Source organism: Sphaerodactylus townsendi, linkage group LG02 (genome assembly GCF_021028975.2).
Source record: "Sphaerodactylus townsendi isolate TG3544 linkage group LG02, MPM_Stown_v2.3, whole genome shotgun sequence".
NCBI classification, from domain to species: Eukaryota; Metazoa; Chordata; class Lepidosauria; order Squamata; family Sphaerodactylidae; genus Sphaerodactylus; species Sphaerodactylus townsendi.
Genome location: NC_059426.1, coordinates 138,278,615 through 138,306,032, shown reverse-complemented (window position 1 = coordinate 138,306,032; position 27,418 = coordinate 138,278,615). Strand labels below are relative to the sequence as shown.

The window sequence follows — 27,418 nt, the reverse complement described above, 5'->3', positions numbered from 1 at the left end:
CGACTGCTTTAATTGATCATTTTGGATTTTCTTTTCATTTGTCTATGCTTTTGCTCCACCTCTGGATAAATCCTATCCAGGGAGCAGAATTTTGTTTCGTTCACTTCCATCTCGAACAGGGAAAGGGAAAAGAAGCGACAGCCGTGCTTGTAAACTTCCCGCCCAGAGAGAACTCCGCGCATGCGTACGCAGATTCCGTGACTACTCATTCCCGAAACTTAACTCCCGCACTCGGACCAACAGTAATGCTTGGGTTTGTGAGCATGCGCAGTAGGGTCGAGCCGCTAAGTATGGATTTTTCCTCGGCTCGCCTGGCTATCTTGAAGGTGCTGAAGGGTGCGCGTGCAGGGGAGGTGTCTCGACTGCTGCATTGGATCAAAACCACTAGTGAGCGACGACTTTGTTATTTCATTGCTTACCTACCGCCAAGTGTTTTGGGCCATGTATAATTATCCTTTATTGCTACTGTAAAACATGAATAACTTTATTGTATGCATTGTAATTTATGTTTTAACGTGAGTAACTTTTATGCGTTATGTTTTATGTAGCTGTATTTTATCCTGGCGCTGCTGTTTATATTTGCTGGAATGTTTCAGAATGTATTTTGTTTTAAATTAGGTTTCTGTTTGCCCGCTGGACACTTTATTGTATTTCCTTTGCAAGGCTGGGAAACGAATATTTCAGATGTATTGTCGAAGGCTTTCACGGCCAGATTCAACTGGTTGTTGTGGGTTTTCTGTGCTGTGTGACTGTGGTCTGGTAGATCTTGTTCCTAACGTTTTGCTTGCATCTGTGGCTGGCATTTTCAGAGGTGTATCACAGAGGGAAATCTGTTACAGATTTCCCTCTGTGATACACCTCTGAAGATGCCAGCCACAGATGCAGGCGAAACGTTAGGAACAAGATCTACCAGACCACAGTCACACAGCATGCAAAACACACAACAACCAGAATATTTTAGAGACCAGTCCTAGGCAGAACTATTCAGAAGGAAACCCCATTGGTTTTTGATGTGGCTTACTCCCAAAAAATATACCTAGGGTAGTAGCCTATAATCAGCTGATTTAGGGGGAAAATTGGAGGAGACTGACATGAACTGTTAGTCTTGCACCTGATGAAACACTCTGCTGAATCAAATCAGAGGTTTAGTTGCCATGGAGGGCCAACATGCAAGGTCTTACCTTGATTTTACCTCCTATCACTGGCATTCAGAGGTATGCTGCCTTTATATATGGAGTTTCCCTTTACTAGGTATGGTTATTAGGCAATGATCGATCTCTCCTCTATGAATCTCTCTCTCTTCCTTTTAAAGCCATTCATGATCATTACAACATTCACTGGTGTTGAATTCCTCAATTTAATCAGACATTGATTTAAAAAAAAAAGATTTCCCTTTGCTCTGAATGTATTGGTCTTCAACTTCATTGGGTGCCCCAAATTCTAGTGTTTTTGGAGAAGTACAAAAAATCCTCTTTCTCCTCTTATCTGTCCTATGCATAATTTGATAAAGCTCGGTCAGGTCCCTCCTTGTTTGCCTTTCTTTCCTAAATTGAGAAGTTTTAAACTTTTTGGACTTAATCATAGGAAAGATGATAATCACTTCTTTATCTTGGTTTTGTTTGCACTTTCCCCAGCTATTTGTGTCATTTCTGACACATAGCAACATGGCCTGTACACAGTATTCCAAATGAAGCCGTACCATAGATCTGGACAAGGCCTTAGAATATTGACCACTTTATATTAATTCCCTCTCTTAATAAACCCCAGGTTTTTTTCACTGCTACTATACACTGAGTTAACGTTTTAATTGAGCTATCTACTACAACTCCAAGATCTCCTTCCTTCTCAGTCTTAGCCATTTCAGAACCTATCAGAATATATTTTAAGTTTGGGGATATTTTTGTTCCAGTGAGCATACCCTTACAGTTACCCATATTGAGCTTCATTTGCCTTAGAGTTGCTAGCTCAGCCAGTTTATTTAGTAATCTTAGTTTTCACCATTCTGAATAACGTGGTATCTTCTTCAAACTTGGCTACTACACTGCTTATTCCCAATTCTAAATAAATGAGAAAATTAAATAGCTCTAGTCTTAATGCTGATCTTTGTGAACCTCACTGCTCCATTTTTTCTATTTATTCTTTCTCTCTACTTTCTGTCTCTTAATTGTAATCCATAAGAAGACCTACCTTCATATCTCATGAATCCCAAGCTTATTCAGAAGTTTTTGGTGTGGTACCTTGTCAAAAGCCTTTTGGAACTCCAAGTATGTGATGTTAACTGGATCATACATCCACATGCTTGTTAAGATTCTCAAAGAACTGCAAGTGACAGGTGAGACAGGACTTCCTTTTGCAAAAGCCATACTGATTTTTCCCTCAGTAGGCTTTGTTGCTCTATTTGTTTAATATAAATATTTTAATAACACAAAGCTTCGTTTTACTAAGTCAGACCTTTGGTCTATCACAATCTGTTTCTGTTATCTTACCTGGAAATGGTGTTAGGCTACCTGGTCTCTAAGTTTTTGGATCTGCTGTAGGCCCTTTTAAAAAATCAGTGTAACATTTGATACTTTCCAGTCCTCTGATATGGAGGCCCGTTTTAGTGACAAGTTGCCTATCTGGTTAAGTAGATCAACAATTTCACAATTGAGTTTCTTAAGAATCTGAGTATATGTCATCTGGACATTAGTTTTCAGTTTGCCCATCTTGTATCACTTCAGTTTCACTCAGTCCATCAAACACTAAACACAGCAGCTCCAGTGCATGTGCACCACATTTTTCAGAGTGAAAACAAATACAAAGAATTGATTCTGTTCCTCTGCCAATCCATTCCTGTAATTCTCTGTTGCTCACATGACCAACTTGTCCTTGTTTAATTTGTTTAATTCATTTTAGCCTACCTTTCTTGCTGAGACTGAAGGATTGGAACCTATAAAAACAATACAATCATACAGCATAAGGCATCCAATAAACATTGAACTAGAAATGCAAAATTAGAAGCCAATGTAGTGAAAAAAGCACATGTAATGTATAACATACCACAAATGCAGAACATCTATTCCAAGAGTAGAGGACAAGGCAGTAAAACCAAAGAAATACAAACAGTAAAATACAGTGAAAGCCTCCTCTTGAACTATGATGTTATACAACTGCCTCATTCTTTTCTGTTCACTTCAGTCAGGAAAAGCTTCCACTTTTTAAATTAAAACTTTTTGCTTGAGTTGTTTATCCTTTTAGAATCACCCAGTATTACCTGAAGTATGCATTCTTTTTGTGCCTCAGTTAAAGTGGTTTCAGTTAGAGTTATATTCCAGGCATCCTGGAATAGGGTTGTCAGGCTGTGCCTGGTACGGTAACTGTTGGGAGGTCTGGAGATAAGGACATAGGAGGTCCTCATCCCCAGACCTCCCAAGTCCTGTGCACAGTAAGTCAATTCTGGGGAAAACCTAGGAGTCCAATATGGTAGCTCTAGGAATAGCTAGAAACTGTAATTTTACCATAGAAAGACTGTTGTTGTAATTTTACCATAGAGCTTTTGGTGATTCCTAGTGGTATTCAGTATCCCTTCCAGGTTTCCCATGGAAGTGAAAAAGTAGTGTGTATAGCACCAGGTTTGGGAGTCTTTTTTAGTTTTTCAGACTACCAGAGTTTGACTCCCTTAATTCTCCCTTTTAATAACATAAGAACGAGCCTGCTGGATCAGACCAGAGTCCATCTAGTCCAGCACTCTGCTACTCGCAGTGGCCCACCACCTTTGGGAGCTCACTTTAACTTCCTTCTTATTAGTCCAGTCATTTTTGTGAAGTCTCCTCTTATGAAATCAGTTGTCATTGTTTGTGACTTTGGACCAACTTTTAATATGAATACTGAACTTAAGAGGATAGTGGTCACAATTCCTAGTTGTGCAACAACATCTACATCTTGCACCTAGTATCAAGCACAACTCAGAACCAAGTCCAAGGTCACTATTTATCTGGTCAACTCTGTGACCAACTGTTCTAATACACAGTCATTTATGACATCTAGGAATCTCATTTCTACAGCATGACTTCAGCACACTTTAGCCCAATAAATATGAGAGTAGTTAAAAGTCACCCACAATCTCCCATTTTTGTCACCTCTTATTTCTTTCTCCCTTTTGAGATCTGCCTCATGGTTTTGATGGGCTAATAAGGAACAATTCAAACCATTCCACAGCATGTTTCTTCATACCAACTTTCATATTAAAGACTGCTGATATATCCAATACTAAAAAAGATGTGTAGCCCTATTTCTATAATTTGTATTTCTGTGGTCTTCTTTATAACTTGATGCTGGCATTTTCCACCATCTTATATGTGCCTTTTCCTGTATTTGAAGGACACTGACTTGTTTCACCACTTTCGCTTTGCCAGACCTATCAGTGTTCTTGAAATAACCCAGCTTCTCTAAAGACACGTTTACTTGAGCATCACAGTGACTGTGGGGTTGTTGGCTGGCAGCTATATCCTTCCATCTCCGCAGCTGGGTGGGGGAGTAATCCCTGCCAGAAACCAGCAAAAGGTGGCATCAAAGACAAGGAGCAGCTTCATTGCTATGCTGCAAACATCTGGTTTCTGAATGGCTAACAGCCTTTGCTGCTGTTTGCAGCCTGGACCTGGACCAAGAACTGCTTACCAGTTAGCTGCTTTAGAATGTTAACTGACCCATCCCTACTGCCTCCTTCTAATATCGTTGCTGAGAAGGACATATTTTCCTATCTACCACTCTTGGTTGGCCTTCTGCATTGCAGTATGTGTACCAATGCTGAATGCTGCTGCAAGGTGACTGGCTAGGTTACTCTGGGTGCTTTCACATATGCTGAATAATGCCCTTTCAATCCACTTTTAATGCACTTTAGTGATTGTTTGCAAGTGGATTTTGCCATTTCACAAAGGCCCCTTCCACACATGCAGAATAATGCACTTTCAATCCACTTGCAAACTATTGTGGAAGTGGATTGAAAGTGCATTATTCTGCATGTGCGGAAGGGGCCAAAGTAAGTGCACTTTCGCACATGCAGAATAATGCATTTTCAATCCACTTTCAATGCACTTTGCAGCTGGATTTTACTGTGTGAAATAGCAAAATCCACTTACAAACAATTGTGAAAGTAGATTGAAAAATGCATTATTCAGCATATGTAATCCATAGACAGTCTTATATTTGAGTAGATAGTTAGTATGGTTGCCCTTCTATGTTGATATGGGTATATTCTAACTTATTTCAAGTCAAGGGTACTAACACGCCTCTTACCAACATTTTTTGTACCATGGAAAATAAGATGATGTACATAGGCTTCCAATATGTCTCCTTCAAGGCCCTTATGACACCCACACCTGTTCAGCTTCATCCAGGTAGTTATATCATGTGTTTTCCAGTTATTCAGTGGGATTGGGCTATGCCTTCCAGCCATTCTGTGGGGTGGCTTCCCACATACATTTAGATTCTCAGAGCAATGTAGAACTATTTCCTCACTTACTTCATGACTGGATCCATTAGAGTTTGTTTCCAGGTACCATTGCACGGATGCATTTCAAAGCTTAATTGACAAATTTCTCTATACCTAAATAATAATTTCCTATTCTGGAATAGGACATGTGGTTGCCTCCAAAATGTGCTTTAGGGTTGGAAACATACCTAGGTGGTGCCAATGTGTTGTACATTTCTGTGGTACAACTTAGGTGTATGTGAATGTTGTAAGTTGCTCTCCATATGTTAATTCTGTAATTTCTTAAGGTTTTTCTGAATTCTGTACGTTTTGATGAGTCAATTCAAAAGAACATTACCCTTAAAAATCAATTAACATTGGTTCAGTACAGTGAAAACCCAATACAAATATCACAAAAACTTAATACAAATATTTTGTGGGAGGGAGTGTTCTTAGCTGAGCTAAAGCCAGATGTGAGGGGAGTGCCTAGTATTTCAAGCCATCCCTCTGATGCCTCTTTGAATAAGTTCTTTGGAAACAAGATTAAATTGTCCAAGGATTAATTCGATGTAACAATTCAAGTACCGGGAGAATTTCTACTGAGTCCATACAATAGAATCTTCATGAAAGCAGAAAGATCTTTATTAATATGGCTAGACTGGTCATAGTTCTTGAGAGAACTGAGTATCAAAAGTACAGACAGAGATCAAGAGAACTTTGGTTCAGCCTCCTTTGAAACTTTCACAGGCAAGTTTCTCAACCAAGGCCATACCATTCTGGGAATAGTGCCAAGCAAGAGATAGCACAAACTGAAACAGCAAAGCAGGTGCTAGCAAAAACTGTCACATTCCAATCCCCTCTTTACACTCACTGAGTACCCCCAGTGAAAATATTTCAGGCAGAAACAGAGATTCTTCCTTTTTCCTCACATGGAATACAATCTGGCTTCAGCAAATTATGTAGCTACATTTTTATATGGTTATAAAAGTGCACCCTGCTATTTTTAAATAAGTGCTTCTCAATACATTTTAAGGTAGCATGTAAATCTACTACATTTGATGGGTTGAGTTTTTCTCCTTTATGTTATATTGTTTGCCTTTTCTCTGGGATTTGATAGATTACTATAGTTTATTAAAGAAATTTATATCTCTGAGATGTATTACTCCTCCAATTGTGTGGCTTTGTCAATTGGCAACTTCTTTTTCAGATGTGTATCCCATAGTCTTTCTGCATCTGAGAATAGGACAGGTTGTTTCTTAGTCTTGTTCATCCTCTCAAGAATCTGTTCATTACAGACATTTTACAGTTGGGATGGACCATGAGAGTGAGTTTTGCTATGCCTAAAGGAAGTATGTGATCTTACTTTTTTTGCCCTATTTGCCTGGCTTTTACTAGGTGGAATGGAATGGAAGAGATGGAATGGAAGCCTGAACTTTCATCATCTCCTTCCCCTTGTTGGTACAGCAGGTGCCTTTCAAGTGAATGTCCTGGGAAAAAGTAACACTGAACAGCTTTCTGTATAAAAGGAAGACTCTGAAGGAAGTACTTTCTTAAACTATGCACCTACCCATTTCAAAGAAAATCCATAGGAACCAGGAAGTGTGCATGTGTGATACTCTCATGCCACCAAGCAAATATTGTCAAGTAAAGAGCAAGTCCCTTCAGGCTTGGGATCCAAAGGTGAAGGAGACAAGTGGCTCTTAAGAGTAAATCATATCCTGTGAGTTTCCCACCCCCGAATTGTTTAAGCAGCAAAATGGACTGTTCCCTCATAGCTTACAGGATTAGGAGGAGGTTGGCTAGGTCTGGAACTGACAGTTACAAAGAGATGAGTTAAACATAGGCTGGGATCATATGTGGTGACACAGTTCTTTCCTGCCTTCTCACAGTAGCCCCCTGCAACCTCCAAAATACTGATACAGAAGATTGAAAGACTCTTGTGGACAAACAGCCATGTGGTCTAGGATACTACAGGGATGAGGGGGTACCAGTGACATCCCTTGCTTCAACAAATCACCATTGAAAAAGGAAGGGTAGGGTGATTTTTTTCCTGGTTCTCTCTGCTTGCTGTGTCCCCTTTTCCAGGTCCATATGAGACCTGTGTCCTCCAGCATCAGTAATTTTAAATGCTGGGGAAAAGAGGAAGTTGGAAAGGGACCGTTTCCCAAGTATCCTTACACCCACACTCTGTAGGATCCAAGCAACAGTAATTTCTGCAGCCATACTTAGAGTCATTGCCTCTGACAGAAGTGCATTTAATGTAAGCCAATTAGATTCCAATTACTAGGTTTCTGGGTTTTGTTTGTTTCATTAACACTCAGTAACCACATAGTCTCCCCCCCCCCCCTTCCATCAATTTAAATGGTAAACTGGATGAACCTGTAGGACTAGTCTTACTATTGGAATACTGACAGTACCTTCCATAAAAACAAGTAGTGCTTTGAATTAGTTTGGAAATTTCCCATGGTAATAGAAACTGGCAATTCATTAACTTCTCAGATGATATACCTGAGCATCATGTGCCAGAAACAAGGTGAAGATGCCTCTACGTAGAAGATGCAGATCTGTATTGAATTCGAGGTATAACTACCTACAAATTAAATTCTTACCTCTGGAGTTTTGATCCTATTAATATTTCATGACTGTAGATGCCTCATAAATGTTCCCATTGATATATGTTTCTTTCTATTCTACCATGATCTTCTCAATTTCTACTCCAACATATTTTGTCTGAACAAGAAGTAAAGTTGTGTGTCAAAAACGTATTAGGCAAGCAACTACAAGTATTTTGTCATTCTTCCAGCCTTTCAAAAGCGTTTTTGATGTTGGATTGGGGATCTCACGCATCCATAGTATGTAGTCTACTACTGAGCAACAGCCTCTCCCAGTTGGAAAATTGCCAGTTCTCAAGTTGGGAAATGGCCCTTCAAATAAGAACGCTCCATCTGAAACCAAGTACAAATCGCATCTGTACAACATATGTCGATTGCTTGTCAGCCCCCATGATCATTTAATTATCTTTGTTTTATAGATGACTTTGATGAATTTAAATCCCATAACGATGATGTTCTTCTCAGAAGTATTGCTGAAGACCTTCGACATTTTTTGCCCACTAATGCAATGCTTGCTTCTGAGCACTTTGCCATTCAAAAAGTAAGTTCTGTTGTTTTCATGCAGTAGTAAATGTAGCACATGATTTTGTGATTTTTGCTACCTAAAGCTTTGGAGAGCCAGCATGGTATAGTGGTTAAGAGCGGGAGACTCTAATCTGAACCCTAATCACATGAAGCCTGCTGAGTGACCCTGGGCCAGTTACAGTTCACTCAGAATTATTTCAGTCCATGCAGAGGGCAAGCAATAGAAAACAACCTCTGAACATCTCTTGCTTTGAAAATCCTACAGGGCAAGGTTGAAGCCAAGGAGGAACTGCGCCCGGGGCATGTGTGCCCTGTGCCCCTACCACGCCCCGGAACACCCCCACTCCCAGAACACCATGCCCTCGCACCAGGGCACACCCAGTGCATCACCCCCCCCCCCCCAGTTCCCTTGGCGCTACACCACTGCTACAGAGTCGTCATAAGTCAGCTGTGACTTGATGGCACTTTCCACCACCAATGTTGAAAGCCGTACATTCATACTCTTGTTTTTAATTCAACTGTTTCATATCATTTTAAAAGATCCTTAGAGTACCTTGAAGGCTTTTATGGATTCAATACATCTGGCAAAAGTAAGCTCTACTCCACAAATGGTTATACTGGAATAAAATTTTTAGTCAAAAGTGTCACAAGACTCCCCCCCCCTTTTTAAGCCACAACAGGTTAGCACAGCTGCCCTTCTGAATTACTTCCTCTTATTTCCCCTCACTCAGTCCAATTACTTTTATTTTTATTGTCTGTTGTAATCCATTTTCCTCATATCCTGTTAAATTCAGTAGCATTTTAATTTAAATTCATAATATTATGTTCCACTTTCTGAAATGCAAAATAGCAATAAATACGGAGCTAATGCTTGAAGGGAAAAGGAGAAGAGATTAAAGTCTGCAGAAATACAATACACAGTACACCTAAAAGTAACAAGCATCATACCATATTAAAAATAAACATAAGGTTTTTTGAAGAAGTTCCAGAAAGTTAACCTACATTTGAGAATAAACCATCTTGAGATTTTTCCTTATTTTTGATTTCAGGTGGGTCACCATGTTGGCATGCAGAAGAAGAGCAAAATTCAAGTTCAGTAGCACCCTAAAGACCAACAAGATTTCCTGAGCATGAATTTTTGAGAGTATCTGAGGAAGCAGGCTTTGACTCTTGCAAGCTTATTCTCTGGAAACACTATTGGTCTTTAAGATGCTATTGAACTCAAATCTTGCTCTCCTTTTGATGGTTTTTGGTGATACCAAGGATGCATGAGGGACTCCTAGAAGTCCAGTGAATGCTCTGAGCTACTGCTGTGGGGAGAGGTTAAGAAAACCAAGATACCTGTGAATGATGGAGATGTGAGTTGGAAAATCTGTCCCTAAACAGGTGACATGCTTTTGTCAGATTCTTGGCCATGTGCCTAGGTCCAACTTGTATGATGCTGTAGCAATGCCTGAAAGATCCCTATCAACCACCTCTACACTGAAGGACTATGGGTATGTTACCACACCCTCAAGAGGCTGGAGATGTTCTTTCCTGGCCCTTTTACTTTCTGATCCCAAGTCATAAAGTCAGTTCTCTCATAAGTCAGTTCTCTTAATTCTCACTATAAAGTCAGTTCTCAAAGGATAGGCTGACAAAGCACCAACTGTCATTGACTGTCTGGCTCTTAAAGGGTCATTCACTACTGATCAGCTGGCCTTGATCAGTTGATTAGATCTGTGGCTTACTGTATTGTAAACCACCCTGCAGAGTGTTTGTCTTTGACTCGGTCTGGTGGATGCTGCATTTAATACCAGAGGGTGCCCAGGAAAAGAGGGGATCTGGCATAATCCCCTCAAAAAAGCTTTTGTGGTATACTAGCCTCCATAGCCTCTGGAGATCTCTCTGACTTTCTTTAAAACTTCAGAGTTCATCTCTTGCAACTAACAGATCCAGCCAGGTTTAAGTAAAACTCTGTGGAGATTTTCTCAACCACACAAAGACATTACAAGAGAGTTACCTTTTGTTTCTAGTTTTTTTATTTTGAAAAGGCGCCCAGCACATATTAGAAATCTTCGTAGAAAAAAGTTTGAGGTGAATAGTAACCTATGGATATGGATATCATGTATTGTTAGAATCTTGGATCAAGATCACACCTACTTTATTGTGACTAAATTTATTGCTAAGTATCATCTCTTTTAGTCCTAAGGTTTGGTGAACCATGAGCAGTGCAGTCCTAAACAGAGTCACCCTCTCCTAAATCCACTGAAATCAGTGAGATTAAAAGGGTATAGGATTGCACCGTACGGCATATCACAACAATTTTGTAGTAGAAGTCAACCTTAAGCATTTGGGATCCTTATGTGTTGACAGAAACAATGTCTATCATGCAGAGCAACTGAGAAGAAGACCCAGCAGGGGGCAGGCGTCAGCTAGATAGGCCTTTAAGTTTATTGCCTTTCCATCCTTTTGTGTCACCTCTTTCTTTCCTTAAACTGATACTCTCAAGTCTGATTTCCTCCTCAGAAGTCTCTTCTCACTCCCTTTCCTTAGCTGGTTAGACCACTAGAGGCACTCTGTCTCTTGGCTTTCCTATTTGAAACTAGCGGGGCCCGGCCATGCTTTGCTGTGGCAATTGTCCTTCTCATCACAGTCCGCAACCCACACAGATGTCCATGCAGGTCCAATGATCCGCAGCATAGCCTTTTGGGGTGGTCAAATGGAATCCCTCTTTCCCTTTTCAATTCACATTGTTATATAGTGGTGTCTTGTTTTTTTAGTATAAGGTAACCCTTTTCATTCCACAACGGAACTGTCCAGAGTGCGAATCCCGCTGTCCATGAGGCTGGTTGACACGCACAGTCCTGGCTTGGGTGAGGCAGAACTGGGGCAAGGAGGCTATCCCAGGCAGGCAGCAGAGGCAGGGTGATGAGGCGTTCAGATCGAAGCCAGCTCCCTGGGTTTTTAAAGGGCCACGTGCAAAAGAAGTGGAGACCAGTAGTGTTGGTTCGCCCCCACCCCGCAGATTTTCTTAGAAGAAAAAGACAAACTCCAGCTCGCTTTTAGTAAAAGAGAGCTGTGGCAAATATGGGTGAGGAAGTGGGTAAGTGGTAGTTGGATGTGAGGGAGGGCAGAGTGAGGTGTGTGAGGATGAGCTGGATGTGGATGAGAGTATGTGTGTTGTGTGGTAGCAGTGGGTGAGGCACAGAGAGTGAAAGTTACCTGCGTGTGAGGGGGTGAACCCCACCTGACGTCTCACACGGCAAAGTGTGTATGTGTTTCACTTCCACTCATATTACCTAACAGTGTTACCTATTTACTGTTTTAACTGCTCATCTCTGGCCATCTGCGTGAACATTCTAAGCCCTCATACCAACCCCTCAGGCCACAGACATGCTGCACGAACATTCTAAAGGTGACAGTTAAACAGAGCCAGCTTCATGGCCTGGTGCACCAGGAAAAAGATGTTTTACCTGGCTCAGGTATGGACTTTCGGCGATTTGAAGGTCCGATTACCTGCCCGCAACAGGGAGGGACGTCATGTGAAAATTTGGGGGATATCTGTCCAGCCGTTTCGGCGTTAGGGCATGACTAACAAAGTCATTGTTAGCTTTTTATATGTATAGATGTTGTTCCCTAATCAACATTTGTCTATAGTGAGTCTTCTACTTCTGTGGGTAATTAACACTCTGGGAACATTATGTTCAATCCTAAAGTAGCATATTAAAGGTAATTGTTCAATGTGTATCGTTTTTCTTCAGCTGCATCAGCAAACAAAACCCACTGTGCATATTGATGCATTCCTGTATGATGATGACATTATTGATACCTTATGTGAAGAGGGAAAGATGAGCAGAAATTATTGCCTAACTTGTGGTTCTCATCAGACAGCACCATTAGGTAAGCATGTGATGCACTCAGAAGTGTCTGCACAGTAAATCCAGGAAGGTCCTGTATGTGATAAGAAATAAAGTGAAGCCAGAGTTTCCACTGCCAAAATACAATACATGCCCATGCCAGGGTGTACTCAAGCAGGGATTGTATTCCCTACAGCCAAATGATTTCTGAATTGAAATGTGCTCTGGAAGATAACTCCTGTCATTGGGCTCCTGAATGTGATGGGAAATAGGTAAAATGGATGCTTTTGCTGCCAAAAGTAGTTGGAAAATTAATGGATGGTGGTTACCTTCCTCCTTTGTTAAGAGAACACCACCGAATACATTGAACATAAAATGCGTGCTTGGTGCTGCAACTTTCTATTCCAGTCTTTCGAAAACATAAGAAAGAGCCTGCTGGATCAGACCAGAGTCCATCTAGTCCAGCACTCTGCTACTCGCAGTGGCCCACCAGATACCTTTGGGAGCTCACATGCACGATGTGAAAGCAATGGCATGCTGCTGCTGCTGCTCCCGAGCACCTGGTCTGCTAAGGCACTTGCAATCTCAAATCAAGGAGGTTCAAGATTGGTAGCCATAGATTAACTTCTCCATAAATCTGTCCAAGCTCCTTTTAAAGCTATCCAGGTTAATGGCCATCACCACATCCTGTGGCAGCATATTCCAAACACCAATCACGCGAAAAAGCTGGAAGCAGTGACATCTGTATTATGGCTCATGGGCCATCCAGCAATCAAAGAGTGTAATAAACAAAAATATAATGTTAATCAAGTGTGGTTTTCTTTTCTTTTTGAAAACATTCAAATCAGGGCTATCAAGTACCTAGATCACTGAAATTCAATGGGAATCTTTCTACACTCATATCAGTAATAAAACAGTTACACGACACTGGCAAAAGAACGAAATGATACCTCAGTTACAGTCACTGAAAAATTGACTGATTCCAGTTTCCAAATGGCAATTCTGTTAATGTTTTTGTCTGACATCTAAAAACAAATGAAGTTGGCCATTTCATCTTAATGAGTAAGTTCCTAAGTCAGTAAGTGAAAGGCTTTAATTTGTACTTCATTTTGTACCCTGCCATGCTGGAGTTGTGCAATTTAAAATGGTTCCAAACCATATGTTTGGTCTACAAGCTGAGGGAAATGATCCTCAAAGAATAATCTCAAAGAATGAGATGATAACTTGACTGGATCTTTCTGTTGAAATTGTGCAGTAGTGGAAGAATTAAATTGCTTCTCCCCTCCCCACATGTCCTTGGTTGGATTTAGAGTCCTGCTGCCCTGAAAGTAGGACAGGATCACTTCCATTCACTTTCTGATAGTTTATCTGAAGTCACAGCAGACTGGTGGAAAGAACTTGAAAAGCATCTGCAAATGGCTGATATTGAGAGTATTCTTGTCACTCAACAAGTGAGAGATGAAAATTCTGAAGGGAAGACTTGTTTCAAACTGTATTTTACAGTGGTTAATCAGCATTCCAACAATACCTTTATTTTGTGCTTTTTCCAGAGTTCATTTCCCATTCATTTTCTCTCATGGAACTGAAATTCCTATACCGGCATGTTCTACCTGATTTGACAGGGAAGATGGTGGTTGACATTGGCTCCAGGCTCGGTGCAGTGCTGTTTGGGGTAAAACCTTGTTTGGGAATTTGGTATAAAAAATTATTATGTATCTTTGATTTTGTGTGTGTGTGTGTTTTCATGTACCTAATTTTTTTGTCTGCAGATTTGATGTCTGGTTCAAAATTTTGTTTGGCCATATTTTATCTGCAGACAGCTTTCTTGCCAGAGGGTTAAAGGGTTTCAGAAAACTATAATAATGAAAGCATGAGTCAAGGGTAGTATATGATTTGTGAGACTTATCTTACAGCTGTTGGTTTTGTTTTACTTGCCACAAAATTGTTAAATTCAGTGTGTAGTATTCATAAGAGTTAATGCTGTGGATGCTTGTAAGACATTCCTATATGTTAAATATCCACCTAGTTTTTGTTAGAAATTATACTTGGACATAAACATCCTATGTTTAAGCTGTGTTTTGAGCAGTGAGCCCGGCATGCAGAGGTATATCGGGGGGAAATGGTGTCCGTGGACAACCCTTGCTCTAGGGGGGACGGCACCGCATCCCCCCTGCCCCCATGCATGTCTGAGCCCCCCATTCCTCCCTGCAGGCTGCCTCCTGAAGAAGCCGGCCTGGAGGGGGCAGGGGGATAGAGTGCTGCGGCAGGCAGCCCAGCCACCTCCACCTCCAAGCCCCACCCCCAAGGGCCTGGGGAGGGGAGGAGGTGGCTCGAACAGTGATGGGCGATTTTGTGTGCCCTGGGTCATTTGACACCCCCCCCCCCGTCCCCATGTCCCTGCCAACATGTGATCCTGTGAAAGGAAGGCCCCAAATTGTTAAACCACACTATTTCTGAATCAAGTTCTACTGAGAAATGAAAGCAAATTTCTAATGCTGTTTAATTTTATGTCTTTTTCTAAAAACAAACAAACCTCTAAGACTTTTTAATTTCATTCTAGGGCTACTTCTACAGCTCAGCATCTCAGATCTATGGAGTTGAAATGAATGCAGATTTTTGTCACCTGCAAGAAGTTATTGTTGCCAAATACCAGCTCAGTGAAAGAATAAAGGTGAAAAGCTCACATCTGACCATTTGCTTTCTTTTCAGAGTGATCGCAAGTTAGCTAAGCAACTAGAGAAATGCACCAATTTCTGTCACTCTAAGTGATGTTCTTCTAGGGAATATGCTGTTCGAAGCTGTTCTTCCAGGGAATGTGGTTGAATCAGTCAGCGGGTTCTGGGCAGCTACATAACAGCACCAATCGTGATCTCTACTATTTTGGAGTTAAAAAGTGGCCAGAGGAAAATATAGATTCAGAATATGAATGAGGGACTACAACTCAAGATGTAGTAGTTAGCAAGATGATTTTGAGGCGTTCCTTCTCATGGCTTTCCATTCTTGCAGTTTTTCTGATCTGTGCCTTATACACTGTTGGTACATACTTATTTTGAGTAATGCTTATTCCATGGAGATCAGTCAGTGGGTAACAACAATTAATTTAATGAATGTAACTGGGATAGGGCACAAGTGCTATCCTTTCGTCTTTTTCCCTCAATTCAACTTGATCGTATGCTGATAGCATCCTGTATCTCCCCCAGCTGTCTTAACATTTATTCAGTTTTTCATCCCTTTGCAACTCAGAATGCATCATAATCTCTCAGTGTAAGTGTTTGTGTGTAACGGCTTGAGAAACTGATGCAGGTAACCTTTTTCTATTATGTAGGTGTTAGTGATGAGGACTGTCCAATGACAATCTTTCATGGTATTCTAAGCTGGAAAATTCTCTTCCTTCAGGTGCTTAATGCAGACATACGTACCCAGGCTTCGCTTCTTCAGAAGGCTGATGTTGTTGTAATGAACAATGTCTTTGAATACTTCCTTGACAAAGAGGAACAGGCCAGGTAGGCTGTGTGTTCTAGACTTTAGGAACCAGAAATATGTGTTTGGCAATACAGCTAGCTAGTACTACATTCCATATTCTACACCCATTTTTATTTTTTTAATGAACAAAAAGACCTGAAATGTATATCAGAATAAACTCTGAATGTTATTAGAGGCCATCTTAAAAGTCTTCTTTTCAGGCTGAGTGACTGGATATAAATCTTTTGAATAAACTGTTTTCCCATTTGAATGCCACAAATACTTAATAGGCAATGAAAACAAAGACTGCCAACACAAGTTTGTATTTATCTTTCCTAGCAGTGACTAGAAAAATAACTTTGAAATTGAAGTACTTCATTTTCCCTGCATTATGATACCCAAAGATCTGGGATGTTGGCATAATGGAGAAACTTACTTTCTAGCTTCAGTTCTCACAGAACTGTCAACTAGGAAACTCAGTTTCTGAAATCTAGTTATTTCTTTCTACATACGTTGAATGTCAAGTCTTACTAATGTGAAATATTATTTTAATGTGATTAGGCCAGTCATGATTTATGTATTTATGGATTCAATCGGTACCATGAATTCACAGCTCTTTTGGTGTTTTCTTTAAAAGGTTTGGGTTTGCAGTAACAAAAAAATCCTCTAGGGTTTTTTAGGTGTAACATCTTGTTTCGTGTCGTGAACTATCAATTAAAACAGCTGATACCATACAATTCTTGATCTAGTGATCCTAACAGATCTTAAGGAGGTTCATTAATATAACATACTTTTTTAAAAAATAAGGAGTTTGTTTATGACCTTATTTACAGTAACACAAGACTTGTTTTTTGGTCTTGATTTTTGAAAAGTTTATCTCCTAATTTTTATTAAAATGGTTGTGTGTATAAAAATTCAGTCAAATTTTTAAAATGATGTTATGAAACTTAGCAACTACAGTATCAGAAGAAGAATCAAATAAGTCTGATGAAAGGAAGACAACAAATTACATTGCAATTGCAATCGCATCGTGACCTCTAGCTCAATTGTATTTTGAGTTTCTGCAAGTAGGTAGGGCAGAATAATATCTCAAAGTATGGTGCACAAGCCATTTTTCTTATAATCTTGCTAATACATGTGCAAGAAAAATGAGTACACTAAGCAGGATCAGCCCTAGTTAATATGGGAGACAACCAAGAAAGTCCAGGGCTCATTCCGCACATGCAGAATAATGCACTTTCAAACTGCTTTCAGTGCTCTTTGAAGCTGTGCGGAATGGCAAAATCCACTTGCAAACAGTTGTGAAAGTGGTTTGAAAACGCATTATTTTGCGTGTGCGGAAGGGGCCCAGGATTACTATGCAGAGACTGGCGATGACAAGCCACTTCTTTCATTTCTTGCTTTGAAAACTGTGCAAGGTTGCCCAGAGGCAAAGCTACAAGGGGGGCAGGGGGTGCGCGTTGCACCGGGCCCAGGCTGGGGCGGGGGGGTTCAGGTTTGCGCTTTTGTATTTTTAGTGTTTTTTTCAGTTTTTGGCCTGCAGGGGGCGCAGTTTTTAGGCTAGGTGAACCAAAATTTCAGGGTATCTTTAGGAGACTCTCCTGATGATACCACCCAGGTTTGGTGAGGTTTGGTTCAGGGGGTCCAAAGTTAAGGACTCCAAAAGGGGGTGCCCCATCCCCCATTGTTTCCAATGGGAGCTAATAGGAGATGGGGGCTACACCTTTGAGGGTCCATAACTTTGGACCCCCCTGAAACCAAATGTTACTAAGCCTGGGTGGTATCATCCGGAGAGTCTCCTAAAGATACCCTGAAATTTTGGTGCTGCTAGCCTAAAAACTGCCCCTTGCAGGCAAAAAACTGAAAAACACTAAAAAATACAAAAAACAAACTAAAACTGGGGCGGGGGGGCCCCTCAGATTTTGCACCGGGCTCCATTTTCCCTAGCTACACCTCTAAGGTTGCCATAAGTCAGCTGTGACACAACTTCACTGTCCACCACTAGAAAATCAACATCTTGTTCCTCAAAAGGCTCTACTGTTCCTGCAGGCCAGGCTAGGTTTCTAGCATTATATTATTTTCCTGGGATTAGTGTGGGTGTTTAATGTAGATGTGTGCATGTTGTGAAATGTGTGCACTCATTCACTAAGAAAATAAGATAGGCAGGAAAAGATCTGATTATTCTGTCTGTTGAAATTGTTCATCAAGAGAAAAAGCTTGCTGATACTATTGCAGCTCCTTCTTAGTGCTAGCATCGTTGCATCACTAGAAAATCTTTCTCAGCTCCTGAAACAAGGATTTGGGATAGCATTCAGGCTACTACAAGAATCTAGAACTGTCCTGCTCAAAATTATTATATACTTTTAACTAATATGATTAAACACAGTCTCATAAAGCCCACACTTTTGTACGACTGTATTTCATTGTAAATTGTTAAGAATTCTCTATGCTGGTAAATTCTTGAAGGAAGAATTTCTTACAAACTCTTACAATAATTTTTCCTAGATCCTGGGAGTTTATCAATCAAAATATAAAAAAGAAAGGATCATTATTAGTCACAGTCCCTAGCCTTGGGGAATCTTTATCAGATTTTCAGGTGAGTAACTGTATTTGAAGCCTGTTCACTCTGATTTTGATATAAAGAGCCATTTTCATCTAATTAAAATGCTAGGGATTTAATTGGTAATTCGCTTCAATAAACCAGTAATTCGCTTCTCTCTTGAAAGAGGCATTGTGGTCTTACTCTTATCACCAACAAATGAGAATCTGATTTCATGCCCCTAATCTCAACTTGATCTCTAGTTTTTAGGCAATAAAGAAATCTGTGGCACCTTAAAATAATTGCATTATATTGCTGCATAAGGTTTCATGGACTAGACTTCATTTCGACAGATACATCAAAAGACCATCAAATCTGAGAGGAACAAAAGGTCTGAGACATTTATAAACTGCTCAGCTATATAGAAGATGATCCATTCACAACAGTACTGATTAGTGATGATAAACTAATTTGATACTTGTATTGAGAGAGAAACTTATAGCCCCATTAAAAAGCCAGATTACTAGAATGAAATTTACTGGTGTATTCTACTTAAACAGTTTCATACTAGAAGCTCCATCAGAATCCCTGTTATCAAAGCTTGGGGACTTTGGGGTCAATAGAGTGTTCTGAGACACTGAAATAGACTTCTGTCAGATCTGTAGCATTACCTTGCTTCACTTTAATGTTGTTTGGTTGCTTTCTGCGTATTTTGCTTTTAATTTAAAATGTTTCTATCCTATTTTTTCTTTCAAGTGGCTAACAATAAATAATACATAAAAACAATAGCAATGCATTAAATATATGCATTAAAAACAGTAAACAATAACAAAAGACAAAGGCCTAACAGTGAGAATAAACTATTAACTATTCAAACACCATTAGTTCAGGGGGGAATGGTGTAAAGCAATTATTTTTTCTGTGGAATATAGAGATGGTTTTTAGCCACCATGGCTAGTAGCCATTGATGGACTCTTCTCCAGAGCCTGTCTAATTCACTTTTAAAGCTGTCTATTCTCACTGCCATTTCCACTCACTGTGATTACACCATTTAATTACTTGCTTGGTAAAGAAGTTCTTCCTTTTGTCCCTCCAGAATTTATTGTCCATCAACTTACCTGGTTAACCTCAAGGTTTAACATTACAGGGTGGGCAGACTAACATTGCAATCCTAAACAGAGTTACTCCAGTCTAAGCCCATTCATTTTAGTCAGCTTAGACTGGAGTAACTCTCTTTAAGATTGCACTGTAAACTACCTTAATCCATTTTCTCCACCCCTTGTAAAACTTTATAGACCTTTGTCGTTTCTGTCCTTAGTTGTTTTAATCTTCACAGCCAGACTAACTTTCAGGAGGCACTACAGAAAATTCGAGGTTGAGCCTGATTAAACAGGAAAGGTATTTTCCACAAGTCATATTCAAGACTTGTATGTTCCCAACATGGAATAAGTCTTCTAACGAGGCAGTCTCCCACAAAATGGGGAATTACCAGAGACACCAGCATTTCTAAGGACTCTTCATCACAACAGTCTCCACTCAGTGCCTTTTGGACTGGACTTTAATGCTTGTGACACGTACAGAGACTTTGGTTGTGGTACCTTATTTTGTTCTTGCATGTGTTCCATTTGTTTGTTCTGAGTTAAGTGTGTCTGAGATGGTGATGGTTTGTTCTGTGTATGCTTATTTAGTATTGATTTAGTATTGATTTTACACCAACTCAATACAGATCACTTTGCACCTACTTGTGAGTGTTGTGTTTGCCTGCAACCAAGTCTTTTGTAGCAGGTCTTTTGTATTCGATTAGCATATTGATAACAGCCAACCCCCAAACTGCAAGTGATTTGACCTAAGAGCTTCACACAGAGATTGAAAAGCATGTGGAATAGAATTGTGTCATGTGGAACCCCACAAGATAGGTTCTACTTTATTTTATTTATTTATGATATTTATTTCTCACCTCATACTAGCATATCTAGATGACTTACAAAGGTTAAAACAATAAAACCCATAATAAAAACATTTTGAATAAAATATAACAATTATAATAGCAATAAAACACATTAAAATAGCAATAAAAACACATTAAAATAATCCCCAGGCCAGAAGCTGTAGAAGGGTTTTCCAGGGAGACTAACCAAATGCCTGGGTGAGGAAGAAGGTCTTTGCCATGTTCTCAAACCCATAAAAGGTAGGCACATGGTGAATCTCTGAGTGGAGACAGAAAAAGTCCTCCCGCATGCTCCTGGCCCTTTGGTAGCAACTGGTTTCCAATCTATGAAGAATTATTTGGGCCTGTTCAAGGCACCTCCTCTGAAATCTACTACTATTTCCAAGTGCCTCAACAAGATGACATCATCTTCTGTATCAAAGGTTGTAGATAAATCCAAAAACAGCAACAGACAGACTTGGCCTTTCCCTGCAATCAGATGAGGGGTCTGTGTTTTATAGCTTGGCTTGAAGCCAAATTGGAAAGAGTCTAGAGCAGATGAGATATCCAATAAGACTTGGAGCTGGTCCATTACTGCTCTTTCAATCACTGCCCAGAAGGGTGTATTAGAAACCAGGTGATAATTGGCCACATCATTTTTCTGTAGGGATTTTTTAAAGTAGTTGATGAATAACCTCCTCTTTGGCCAAGAAAAGGAATCTAGAGTTAGTGAGCAATTTATAATAGGGTTTGTTGATGTGGTTCTCACATGATTTTATCAGCCAGTATGGGCAAGGATCAAGTACAAGTAGTGGCTTTCACAGATCCTGGAATCTTATCCACATCCATCATAGAAACTAGGTCAAAATTATCCATAAAATAGCCAAGTCTGAGTATTAGACCTTTCTTCTGGTATACCTGTGTTATAACTGACATCTACATTGGAACATATTTTCTATATTTTTATCAGCAAAAAGCTTGAAAAAAAGTATCACAGCTAATTGTCAATTCCTGGATCACTGGAGGCTGAGATTTAGGCATCAGAAATTTCTCAGCTACCTTGAATAATTGGTACAAACATGCTGCTGTACTAGTAGAAAAGTAACCTTTCTGTGCTGCTATCACCTTCACTTCACAGGTCTTACAATGGGCTCTTCAGCAAGATCTGTCAAATTTAGTAAGAACTCTCTGCCAGCACCATTCCAGACATCTCCCAGTCCTTTTCAGGCTATCCAGCTCTGTGGGAAACGAGGGGGCTAGGTTTCATCCTATGGGGAGGGGAGGTCAGCAAGGGACAACCTTGTCAATAGTTGCAAAGAGCATTACATTCCCTGTTTTCACTTTGGCCTGAGCAAAATATATTTGGAATCTTAAAATCTGCCAGAGCATTTTGGAATCTAGTAGGATGCATGAGTCTCTGTGGGCTGACCATTTTTACTGGGCCTCTTGTGTCAGGGTGTCGGGGTCACATTCATCTTGGTTTTAAGTAGATAATGGTTCAGGATGACTCTCCAGCCCTGAAACCAAACCTTTCCTCAAAGGCTTGCTGTAAAAGATTAAATCCAAGGTGTGACCTCTTTCATATGTTGGACCAGTTATAAGGCAATCAAAGAAGCTACAAAATCTTGGGCTAGTCCCAATGAGGTATCTGTAGCAGAATAATCAGTCTAGGAGTCTCCAGAGCCATGTCTGATAATGCCTCTGCCAACTCATAGAGGGTGCCTACTGGGGAACTAGATGGCTGTTAGACAAGAAGAATGCCTGATCTGTCCTAAGTCCCTAATTAAGGACCTTTGAAAACTACACAAACAGTTTAAGGATAATTCAAGGACAAGAAGAGTGAAGATGATGAGGGTACATAGTAAAAATAACTCCCTCTGTGTAGAATACCCATGGTTCTTGGGATAAAGTATTTGTATCTGCAACTTGTTCTCTTTAAAAAGAGGGAGACAGATTGCATTTGCTTATTACAAATCTGAATTTGGGTATTCCAGTTCTGTTTTTTCTTGCTTTCCCCTCTGCACTGGCATTTTTACAACTCCTACTCTTGCACCTGTTGGGACATGCAGAGCATATTTCATTTGCAGATAACTCTGGCTACAACCAGCTCATTTAATGATGATGATAACTTTGGCAGAGTTAGTAAAAGAACATTTCCTCCAGGTGAGCCGAAGGAGTAATAGCTACAGTTAAATCCTATGTAAAGTTACTCTAGTCTATGTTTATTAGAATCAGTGGCCTTAGATTGAAGTAGTTTTACACAGGATTACAGTTAGTCAATGCAAAGTAAAGCACCCAGGATGTTACTGACCCATGAGGTGATGTCACATCACAATGTTTACTGGGCAGACTTTGTTTACGAGGTGGTTTGCCATTACTTTTTCCAGTCTACATTTTACCCCTAGCAACCTGGGTACTCATTTTATTGACTTCGGAAGGATGGGAGGCCGAGTCAATTTTGAGCCGGCTACCTGAAACCAACTTCAATTGGGATCAAACTCAGCTCGTGAGCAGAGCTTTAACCACAGTACTGCCGCTTACCCCTCTGTACCACAGACCTAGAAGATATGCAATCCATGAAATAACACTTCGAATAATTGTGCAACATAACTAAATAAAATGCAAAAAACAGCTAAAGGCTTTATTCTCTTCAGTTAACAATATTGAAGCGGATCATTGTCAGATCAGGGAATAAAGGATGGCCCTTATTGGTCTGAACCTTAAAAGCAGGGGGAGATATCCCATTAAAATTAATAGCTGTGTTGACATATGGGAGACAGTCCGTGTCTAAGATAGCCATGTCCATACTTTACAACTGACTTACACTTTAAGTTTTACTTGGCAGGGGGAACTGATACAATTTCTAGAAAATGGTATCTATATAAAATGACCTGTGACACTAGCCTTTATTTGCTAAATAGACACTTGCCACATTGTAAAGCAGTTCTTTTTTTTTGGGGGGGGGGGGGAGACCTTACTGAGTCAGTAAAAGGCCAAAAATAGTTTTTTTGAAGTCTGGCAAAAGCAGTTCACCAGCTGCACAGAACTGTAACTTGTTAGTGTCCAAATGAAAGAAAGCAATATCAGGGAGCCATATGACTCCGGGGTGGGGGTACATATTTTGCATGCAGAAGGTCTCAGGTTCAGCCTCTGGCATCTCCATTCCAAGGTGGTTAGCTGATAGTTTGGGTGGGTTCAGGGGACCCTTCCTTTACCTGACTTCTCTGTGAGCCACTTAGTTGAGCTAGATAGGTCTGTAGTCTGACCCTGCAGTTTCACACTGTTGTGTTGTGCATTCCCATGGCTGAGTGCCACCAAGACATTCAAGCCTCCGTGCATATTTTGCAGACTTTTGCCTGTAACAACTCCACCATGCAACTTACTATTTGAATTGATTTCCTTTATAACATGCCTTCATCATTACTGCATTGTGCTGTATATTCACACTGCTTCCAATCAATGGCTGTCTAGTTTTGCTAACAGCTTGAAGTAAATTGTCAAATCTGTACCCAACAAGAATTTTATTAATGGTTTTATTTATTTATTTATGTTTTTAGCTCTTGAATGGGTCTAAGTATCATCTCTGTTGTATATATTAATTCCAACTATACCAATAAAGGTTTCTGTCTGTCTGTATATTCACAGGAGCAGATTCACACATGGAAGGTTAATTTCATGTTGCAATTTTTTTCAGGTGGACATTCAGCTCAGCCAATGGGTAGAAGAAATCCCATTACTCTATGATGTATTCTTGGAGGAAGATGCTGATAGAGAAGCACTGAAACAAATTTACTTATATAAGATTCTTTAATATAAATACTTACACAATCTATAGAGTTGTGGCTCATATAGCAGTGTTTTATTTCTTTTTTAATGAGCAGAGTGTGGAGCCTACAGCCATTTCTGGGGGTTAAAATGGAAAGGCAGAGACGTGATATGTTCACCTGGTTATAGTAAGAGAATCTAGTTCCCTTTAGTGAGAAGTCCATACTTAAAGAACAAAAAATGCTGCTGTGCTATTTTTTCTACAGATTTTGTCCTTTTTATTCTTAGATGCTGAATATGATGTTTAGTTTTGATGGTATTTATGTTGGCTGTTGTTTATGTCTACTTGCTTTTTTATATACTTCTTTGATACTTTTGTTACCAAACTGTGTTAACACTTTGTAAGCCACTTTGATAGTATTCGTGCAAGGCAGTATATACATTTTAAAATAAATACTGTGTACTCTAAAATATGCATCTGCTTTTTTGATAAGAATCTCCACCTTTTCCAGGTTGTTCAAACTACTCCATACATCTGGTAGTACAGGTTACTTTTTTTGTGGAATGTGGGAGTTCCTTATGAACAGCACCAAATACCCTTTTGCTAGAATTCTTTGCAGGCTGTCTCCCATGCACCTACCTCCTAAGCACTTGGACCAGGATTCAGTCCAATTTCCCCTTCATCTAGGGACACACTGCAAGTGCCAGTGCCTTCTTAGTTCCACTGGGAAGAAAAAGTGAGTAAATGGAGATGGGGCCCTCACAGCTGACACTAGACAAAGTCGCTTTGAATGCGGTTCCTTTTTCCTGTGAAATATTATTCCGTGAGGTCCACCAGGCAAAAATATATTACTAGAATTTCAGTGCCAGGCCAAAAAATATATATATTCTGGTAAAGTTATGTTAAACTCATCTTGTGGTTGTTTTCTTGAGTGTCATTGTAGCATCGTAGTTTGTTGTGATATATTTTTATTGTAATATTATAGGGTTTTTTAAAAAAAAATACATTTTTTGTAGTGCTGGCTTTTAATAAGTTGACTTTTGGAAAAGCAAGATAAGATGATAAAGCATGCAACTTTCATAGGGAAAAAATAAGTACATTAAGTGGTTGGAGCTTTCTGAAGAGATACACCAATAACCCTACTCATTATAAGGGCCACTTTAGCAGATGTAGTTTCTACTTGGACATGAAATATCCGTCTCCCAGAAAAAGTCTATTTTAGTTCACTGTATCCAAAATAGGGAGTCCACAGGGATTGGAACACAGACCACAATTATTTAATGCATACATAAATTGTTTGGAATTGGGATGAGCAGTGTATTGGTCAAGTTTGCTGATGATACCAAATTTTTCAGGGTAGTGAAAAGCAAAGTGGGTTGTGAAGAACTACAGAAGGTTCTATCTAAATTGGGTGAGGGTGCAACTGTATGTCAAGTTCCATGTCAGTAAGGGCAAATCGCTCTAATCTGGACAACCCAGGCTAACCTGATGTCTTCAAATCTCAGAAGCCAAGCAGGGCTAGTCCTGGCTAGTATTTGGATGGGAGACCATAAACCACTTCTGAACATCTCTTGTTTTGAAAACTCCTGCATAACTTCTGGTATTCCTTGATGGACTTCGCATCCGAATACTAACCAGGGTTGACGTTTAGCTTCTGAGATCTGACAATATTGGGCTATCTGAGGCTTTCTGGATCAGGGGCAATGAATCTTGGCCATGGTGGAAAAAAGGGAGGCAGTATCAGGGGAAGCCCTTGACCACCATACTGTGTTTATACTGCCTTTCAGAGCAATTTGTTGGCCTCTGTCTGAAAGATGATAATGAACTAGATGGATCACAGTTCTGATCAAAAGAGATTATTCTTACTTATAGATGCAAACAACATTCAGTAAAATGGGGTGACTCAGAGTAGTATGGACCACTGTCAATTTTACATTGGTGGTTTTGAACAGCCTTCAGTAGAAAATAAGGGATAAACCTGTGTAATATTTCATGTATGTTGTTTTATTAAGAAATGGCAAACCATGATAATTAAAACTAACAAACTGCCCATATTTCACCATTACTTTTTTCCATTCCCCAAACTCCCTAATTTCCACATTAGGACCTCATCAGTTCAACAGTTCAACAGCAGTGGCGTAGGAGGTTAAGAGCTCATGTAGCTAATCTGGAGGAACCGGGTTTGATTCCCAGCTCTGCCGCCTGAGCTGTGGAGGCTTATCTGGGGAATTCAGATTAGCCTGTGCACTCCCACACATGCCAGCTGGGTGACCTTGGGCTAGTCACAGCTTCTCGGAGCTCTCTCAGCCCCACCTACCTCACAGGGTGTTTGTTGTGAGGGGGGAAGGGCAAGGAGATTGTGAGCCCCTTTGAGTCTCCTGCAGGAGAGAAAGGGGGGATATAAATCCAAACTTCTTCTTCTTCTTCTTCTTCTTCTTCTTCTTCTTCTTCTTCTTCTTCTTCTTTTTTAGTGGAGTTACCACTAGGGGGCATTCAAAACATTATGGTCAGGGTTTTCAAAAGTATTAATAACCCTGCTGGACAGTGACTCTAGCAGGATAACTCTAGTATTTTGCTGCAGCCTTCTCTTTACTGGATTAATCTTTACCTGGGATGTCCTTAGAAAGGACAGTTTTGAAACACAGTGCTGTCCAGCAGATCACATCAGGCAGCATATTGGTACAGAAAGCCCCTCGTGTCTTGTGACTAGAAGAGAGCAACACAATATATTGGGGCAACATATCTCTGGCACATCATATTACCTTTTCACTGGTATGAATTCAGTACTTTTAATTATGTAAAAAGAGGCCTTTATTTGCCTTTAAGAGCCTTTAGGAATTATGAGTTTTAGCATACTGATTAACATGAATGGGCCTATCACTATGATTTGGTTTGACAGACCTGATGGGTGATCAGGAACTCCACAATAGGCTTGAATAATCCGTTAGAGATCTTTCTTCTGGTCTTAGAAGGCTGACACCTTTTAGCTCATGGACGGGACAGAAACTGATCCCAGTATTTGAATTTGGGTACAGAAAAACTTGAATGTTTTTATTGGTTGGCTAAAACTTGGGCATCCTTGAGGTGAAGTTGCCATTTTCAGGAACTGTAACCAATGCAAAAGTAATAGTTGTATTGTCTGTCTTAGAAAACTACGCCTAAAGTACAATACTTCTATATTTTTAAATAAGCTGTTACAAACATCATAAGTCTTCACTGGATTCTCTCATAGAAAGGAACTGTAGCATTGCTCCTGCACTTCTCACCTTCCAAAAAAGTGGGATTTGTTTAACAGTATC

At 40.0% G+C, this 27,418-nt stretch overlaps 1 protein-coding gene across 2 annotated transcripts; it reads left to right on the top strand.

The window, feature by feature from the left end:
- The first annotated feature begins 246 nt into the window (after window positions 1-246).
- LOC125426482 lies at window positions 247-24,589 on the top strand. 2 transcript variants are annotated; one of them, XM_048484791.1, is made up of 8 exons: window positions 247-387; window positions 8,481-8,602; window positions 12,330-12,468; window positions 13,976-14,097; window positions 14,986-15,096; window positions 15,822-15,928; window positions 18,393-18,483; window positions 24,048-24,589. In XM_048484791.1, exons 1-8 carry the CDS (start codon window positions 264-266, stop codon window positions 24,162-24,164), a joined length of 933 nt encoding a protein of 310 aa, XP_048340748.1. In that variant the 5' UTR covers window positions 247-263; the 3' UTR covers window positions 24,165-24,589. The 2 variants fall into 2 exon arrangements, with proteins under 2 accessions (XP_048340748.1, XP_048340749.1); XM_048484792.1 differs by lacking the exon at window positions 247-387 and adding an exon at window positions 2,198-2,332.
- The last annotated feature ends 2,829 nt before the right edge of the window (window positions 24,590-27,418 follow it).

Bases quoted from the DNA above. Each gene is read 5' to 3' on its own strand.
- LOC125426482 (XM_048484791.1), top strand. From the start codon at position 264: ATGCGCAGTAGGGTCGAGCCGCTAAGTATGGATTTTTCCTCGGCTCGC. The intron at 388-8,480 runs GTGAGCGACGAC...TTTGTTTTATAG, and splicing joins GCATTGGATCAAAACCACTA to ATGACTTTGATGAATTTAAA. The intron at 12,469-13,975 runs GTAAGCATGTGA...TGCTTTTTCCAG, and splicing joins TCATCAGACAGCACCATTAG to AGTTCATTTCCCATTCATTT.